General features: G+C 33.9%; 1 protein-coding gene across 1 annotated transcript in view; it reads left to right on the top strand.

The window, feature by feature from the left end:
• Positions 1 to 5,609, top strand: part of LOC122260149 (uncharacterized) — a 24,084-nt gene extending 18,475 nt beyond the window's left edge. The window contains exons 2-3 of the mRNA XM_043027297.2: positions 2,044 to 2,196; positions 4,655 to 5,609. Of these exons, the coding sequence (XP_042883231.1) occupies positions 2,044 to 2,196; positions 4,655 to 4,854 (353 nt within the window). The 3' untranslated portion in view covers positions 4,855 to 5,609. The remainder of the gene's footprint in view (positions 1 to 2,043; positions 2,197 to 4,654) is intronic.
• The last annotated feature ends 1,891 nt before the right edge of the window (positions 5,610 to 7,500 follow it).

The following is a 7,500-nucleotide window of genomic DNA, read 5'->3' as shown; positions in this document are numbered from 1 at the left end:
GTGAAATATATATGTATATATATATATATATATATATATATATATATATATATATATATATATATATGCTGATAGTAACTGATTTTTTTTTTTTTTTTTTTTTTCAAAATCATCCATCTGCAGTCATTGAATCTATTTTGCCACGAACATGCGGACATTGGTATTGTATATTTCTTTTTATGAGCACTTGCAATCATACACCGTAACTTTCCCAGAAGTTTGTATCCTTGAACATTGGCTAATTGTTGCCTGAGAAACCGCAAATAGTCAAAGAGGCGTATCCAAAAACTTATCCAAAAACAAAAAACAAAAACTCTTCACTTATTGATAAAATATCAGAAAATGGGTTAATATCCATTCAAACTAAGGATGCCAAAGCATGACCGATTTCTAGTTAATAAACCTATACTAACACAAATCTCCTAGCAATACGTAAGCAAATCGCTGTCCAATTATACTTTATCAAACAATATGTGTAAAGCAAAACGGTAACTTCAAAGAAACATCAGAAAAGTCAAGGAACAGAGACCGTGAGGAAACTCTGATAGACACATTTCTAATTGGTGGTCACAAACTCCTCTCAAACTTTGTAACAACATTTGTTCTGAATGGACGAGGCGAGGCGACTTTTAACTAGTTAACCCCATTAAGCAAACAGTCATTGGCTAACAGCGAACAGAAGTCAATTTCTTGTCAAAACACCTTATGCAAGACAAACCGTTTTATTATTTTTGTTGTTTTTAAGTCGATGTTCCCGTTATAGTCAGGGGAATATTTTTCATCATGTATGGTGCTTAACTATACAGATCTGACCTTTTTAAAAACGAGCCACTGTCGGTTTTGATGTAAATCAATTGTAGGTTCCTATTTTAGCCAACTTTCAATACTGATATAATGTCAGCATTGCCTTATTTGGTCGAGAGTCCTCACGGTCTGGTGGTTGTGCGCGCGAGTGAAAGTTCCTCGTCTTGTGGGTTTCATTGCCAAGGTGGGAGTGAAACTTTTCATGGTAGACCTAGTGGTTAGTGGTTGGGAACATCTTTGTTATTTACTTGTTTTTTTCCAAGTTACCACCCAAGATTGATATTAATGTTGAATTACGGTTGAGTTGCGGCAAGTCTTGTGTGTCTGCCAGATCTGTCCGAGTCTCGAATGGTCGCCCTCATAGGTCACTGGATTGGGTGTTGTAAGAGTGACCCGCTAGCCGCTCCGAGAGATTTCTCTATTCGGACTGATCTGTTCAAGGTGCTCTGTAATGTTGACTTGGTCATCTCCAAATCGTTATCAGTTTTTTAGTTTATATTAGTATTTTCTAAGTTTCCAATTTGGCTTTACTGCATTTCATTACTTTCGCATCGATTGTGATATCAGCAACTTTTTATATCACTGTATATCTCTTCTAATCACTTGTGTTACTTATATGGTAACAGACCTCTATTGTCTGTCAGCTGTCAATCAGTGTCCTGTTCTTCCGCCATGTGTCATAAGGACCATACACGTAACGTCAGTCCCCTGTCAAAGAGCCTGTCAAAGTACACCCTGTCAAGGGATTCCAACTCACCCTTGTCATGTACTAGTACTGATTATGTCATCTGAATTTTTGAATGATTTGTCATTTTGCTTGTCCTTAAAGCGAGAGGGCTGAGAATCTCGCTCATTTGAAAGGGACAATGATTGGTCAGTGTTTCACCTGGTGTAATATATATTCATATATTTCGGGGGGGATGGAGAATGCATGCCTTAAGCATTAGTAAAAAAATAATAATTTGATAACAAGTAAAGTTGCAGTCTTAATTTTGATTCGGAAATTATCTTTGCCAAGACTATAAATTAATAAAAGCTCTGCAATTTTGTCACCAAACTCATCTCTATTAAACGTTTGTAGCAACGGAGAACTGTAGACTATTCTTTCCTTTTTTTAAAGTGCTGCTCTGCTGCTGTTATTGCTCTAATTACCCCCTAAATACTATTGTTATTATTCTTATTTTTATCATTACTACCACCACCACCATTATCATTATTATCACGATCCTTATCTTGCAGCAACGGCGCTGGACTGCTTCGTGTGCAACTCCTACGAGGACCATGCGTGCGCCGACGAGTTCCAGGTCAACTCCACGGCCCTCCAGAATGCCTTCATCAAGACCTGTGAAGAGAAGGAAAAGAGCCCCTTCTGCCGCAAGATGAGGATGTACAGTAAGTTCAGCGCTCGGATGAATAGATGAATGACATTTACATTAACTCGGGCGATCGAGGAAACGAAAACTATTGTGTTGATAAAATGGCGGGGGGAAAAAAATACTATGCGTGATGAACTTCTGTTGTGTATAGTATTTTTTTTTTGTTTACTCTGACCAGTTCATGTATATACAGACACTAAAAACTAACAGTTTAAGAAGATTCTAGAATTTAGTACCTAACATGTGAATGATTACCGATGATGTTTAGATGATCTTATATCTAAAGCACCAACTAAATATTAGATTCGAGTCATCAAATAAAATTTTGTGTAGTGCATGACTAAACAAAAAAAAATAATGATAACAATAATCAGACCATTTAGTAACATTAAAGAAACACAAAGACCGAATCACTCACGTGTAACAAATATCCAGCTTTTATTTGTCGTGATACAAAGACAATATATATATATATATATATATATATATATATATATATATATATATATTTTTTTTTTTTTTTTTTTTTTTTTTTTTTTTTTTTTTTTTTTTTTTTTTTTTTTTTTTGTCCGTGCGGCCAATATTCTGCTTCCATTGACTAGACACGTAGAATCTAGAGGGGCAGATCCCTGTAGATAGATCAGTGGGTAAACAAAAACAATAAACATTGACTTTATCTTAATCAATAAGAGCATCCGTTTTACATACGCATCCAGAGACACGTACGTACAGTTTTAAAAACGCACACATTTTTATATATGTTTACTGAATGTTTTATTAAACTTTATGATTCATATTGTTTACTAAGCAACTTCATTTTGGAGTTAATCAGTACGCCTAGATCATTTTATTTATTTGTGCTTACAGTAATTTGGTTTTGATTTTGGCCAGAGTTGTGCATGTCTTGCTATCACCGAGAAATATATACCGTCATGATAACTTTTAGTTGTTAAGCCATGTTCGATTTTAAATAGATGTTTTCCATGCCATACTAAATGCACTCTAGTAATAGTATAGAATTTTAAAAAACTTAGTTGGTGAATGTAAATTATAGATCACAGATAATTTTGCATTTTGATAATAATTTCAATCACCTTTCATGTTCGCCATAGACGCGAAATGTATCTCTGTAGAATCCTTATTCACATCCATGTGATGAGCAGCTCATTTTATAGTCATAGATAAATGAGTATGCATGACATTACTCCGTTATTCCCTGATGGTCAGCCTCTCTACAGTGCCAGAATGTGTTGTTATATTCACCGAAAAGAAGAAAAAAAAAAAAAAAAAAAAAAAAAAAACAGGAACATCTCACGAACTAACAGAAATCCTGAGTAATTTCTGTCTCTCGGGATCAGCTGATTTTGGGATCAGCTGATTTTGGGATCAGCTGATTTTGAAGTCTCGAGGGGTTTCATTATATTCTGTTCGAGGCACAGTAGAGAGGTGGTACACTGTGTATGCCATTCTCCATTGATTTGACAGTTGTCATTTTATTTTTTTCAGTTGGTGAGTTTCAAACGTCAAGGAGATAAGTATTCATAAGTTTGGAATTAAAGGGCCAGGAATGCTGTATGGATGCTTTTTTGTTCTGAGACGTCGAATGTTATAATCCTTCCTCCCCCAGCCCCACCCCCCAAAAAAGAAGCAAAAAATGTCAGGGTCAGAAGAGCTACACCAGTTGATTGGTATTGAATTCGGAAAACCCAAAAGCCTTTGTCGGTGCAAACGTGAAGATATTTGCTTGTCAGCTTTGCTTTACTTTACCCCTATTTCGATATATATATATATATGTATATATATATATATATACATATATACATATATATATATATATATATATATATATATATATATATATATATATGCATATATAATGTATGTATGTAGATGTATGTATATATGCATATATGTATATATGGATATATATATATATATATATATATATTTATATATTTATATATTTATATATTTATATATTTATATATATATATATTATATATATATATATATATATATATGTATATATATATATATATATATATATATATATATATATATATATATATATATATATATATATACATACGTACATTTATACTTATTTATTTTCTTGTATATTTTGTGCTGATTGATTCTTTTCCTTTGATGTGTTGTTAACATTCCATTGACCGACTACAACGAAAGCATTATTAGCCCTGTCTATAAGTTGGCATGATGGTCAGTATTGCATCTTGACCTCTCATTTGTTGATTGTTTAATGATCCCCCGTTTGTGTAGTTTTGCCATGCATTATAATCTCACTGAAGATGCCCCTCCTCCATACCCTCGATTCCATCACTGGTATTTTGCACAGCATCTGCACCTTAGCAATGCCATCCTATTTCAAGCCACTGCATTCCCAGTCGCCTGTCCCTGCTTCGAAAACCCGCACCCTGACACGTGATCGTTAATCCTTCGCTTTTATTTTCCAGTCTACAAGGATGAAGAGATCCGCATCTCCCGTGACTGTGGCTACGAGAGGCGAGATGACCGCGAGTGTTACCAGAAGCGATCTGACGACTACATCGTCGACGTGTGCCAGTGCGACGATGACTTGTGCAACGGGTCTCCCTCCCTCTCCCTCGCCCCTCTCCTCGCTCTCGCCCTCCCGTTCTTCGTTCGCTTTCTGTAAATCCTGTGTGTGACGAGGTGACTTCGTTGAGCTCTTTGGAACGAAAGTTCGACGACACACTACGTGCTCCCCTGTTGAACATCGCCATGATGTAGTGTTCGTTTCCCCTCCTGCTGGTTTCATTTCGCACTTTCATCTTAGACTCTGTATCCCTGTTACTTTTTCTTGTAGGGATTTTTAAAGAAATGTGTATATATGATATTTTTATTTCCGCCATTATCAAATGTATGATTGATCATATAGAAAATGTATGCAGATAAACTATACCTTTTCAGAGTATTTGGCATAAGGTCTTCCTGTGTCTGGTATTCGACGAAATAAAATAAAAATCCTGATGCATTTTTTTCTGTTGATTTGGATTGTATTCAAATAACAACCAAAATTTGATGAGTTGTTAGTAAAACTGTTAAATAATATCTCCCTTTTACCCTATTAAAAAATTTATGTCAAGCATTTCTATACAAAGGAATTATGTATAAAGAATGTGTTAGTTACAAAAACTTAAGAGAACGGAGTTGTATAACAAGAAAATACTAGATTTAGATCTTGATTTAGAGAACCACAAATATATAAAAAGACATAGATTTTAAAAGTGCTCTTATAATGTTTTAAAAACGATGTTACAGCTGTTTGACTTGTACATTATACTGTAAGCGAATCAGATCTTTGTTGAAATGTACATTAAATTAAAAGACAATCAGCTATTTTGCACATGCTAAGATTGTAAATGGTGGTTAATAGAGACCTTAAATAAAGCAGGCTTTTATTTTTCCTTGCAAAAATGCTAACCATAATCTTTTTTTTTTTTTTTTAGACATAATAAAAAGAATATACACATGCAAATGAACATGACATATTCCATACGTCACCTCATAAAGTAAACCTTAAAACATATAAACAAGCATTTCACATAACAGGACCAACCGAAAAGAGTTACAAATTAACAGAAGGGGACATCTTTTTTTTCTACATAGAGCATAAAAGACATTCATAAAATCCGTACTTTCGAAATATTATGTTGCAGATTCTGTTCATTGATGAATTTATCCATGGGAAAAAATTAAGTAAAAAAATTGATTACTGTGAATGTCCAAGGAATGTAATTTGCGATTCAGATTAATAAAACATGTACTTGTTAAAGAGCCAGGATGCAAATTGCATTAAACATATAATTGACTCTCTGAATTGAATAGATGCTATTATTACGATTGTATTTCAACTTTGTACATACGTTACGCTTTCTGCAATGGTTGCTCGTACTTAGCCCTCATATTCTCGGCTTTAATTAAATATCTAGAATACGGAATACCGTTATCAGTTTTTGTCCGATCATCACGGTAATAAATCCTACCTTTACTTGAGTATTTATAAATCGACCGTAAATCGCCAGTTAATTAAGACGCACATGCCAAACCGGCGACTCTTTCTAATAGTAATATGATGGAGGGTCATAGTTAAGAGATTTATCCACGAATTTTTTTCTAACACCGTTTTCAATATTCACATCAAGTAAATCATCATAATCAACAAATTTTAGTAGTTTCCGCGTAATATCCATCCGGTATAATTACATTAAACTGGATAATTACATTATACAAGTACACGCGCCAGGTGAATCATTATGAAGAATATTTCTCTATTATGTTATATACATAAACATAATCTATCTGTATTTCGATAACTCGATTCTAGGAATAAAATGATTGTATAAGAAATAATCGATACAAAAAAATTATGATATAACACGATCATGATAACGTTAGGAATAACAATAATGCTAATGATAGTCATGAGACACACAGACTCAACAAGTATTCCCTATATTATTTAAAGTGATATTCACATTTCTATTAATTTAACTGTAACAATAACTGAGTCTAAAAATATGCGTCCACACGACCCGTTTTACACGATCTTTGGACTCTTTGTTTAGACTAGTATTTCGATGCGTTTTTGTTTTTTGTTTTCCAGTGTATTTCGAAGTGAACACAAACATTTAATTTTGTATTCCAAAATTCTGGTCATGGTTACCGACCCCGTATGTATGTATGTATGTATGTATATAATGTATATGTATGAATTAGCTGCATTGTATTTTATTTTGAAGTTTGAACAGATCATAAATTATTCCACCGTGAATAATTCCACAAATAGTTTCATATGCAAATTAACGGTCACTCCCTTTTTACATTGTGAAAATATTCATCTTCATCCATGCCGTTTTTTACGTTTTTTAATGAAAAAGGGGGAAGATATATGACACGTGGCATATTCGAAATTTCAGTGCAGTGCAAGCCACATACCGTTACGCGAAATTAATTACGTTTTGATTGACATTTTGACTTTTCCCTAAGTATACTACCTTCAAATCATTTGTACTATCGATATTGACATAAATAATTCATTCTAGACAGAATGGTTTCTTTCAAGTAAAAAATCCCATGTTATAACACACGTTAAAAATCACTGTTTTACTGGATCATTCTTCAGCATATTCCTAAAGCTTGATGGCGGTACTAAGCGTTAAAAATTCTCTCCTGATCGTTCCTGACGGGCATGTTAGGAAAATCTCTCGGTCCACCAAAGCTATGTTCCGAACTCGTTTGGATTGACCACGAATGAAGAGTGAGTTAGTGAGTGAGTTAA

This window comes from Penaeus japonicus, unplaced genomic scaffold (genome assembly GCF_977035675.1).
Source record: "Penaeus japonicus unplaced genomic scaffold, GWHDUDI00000001_assembly GWHDUDI00000010, whole genome shotgun sequence".
Taxonomy (NCBI): Eukaryota; Metazoa; Arthropoda; class Malacostraca; order Decapoda; family Penaeidae; genus Penaeus; species Penaeus japonicus.
Note: the sequence above shows the minus strand (reverse complement) of the source record. Positions and strands in the feature narration are given on the sequence as shown.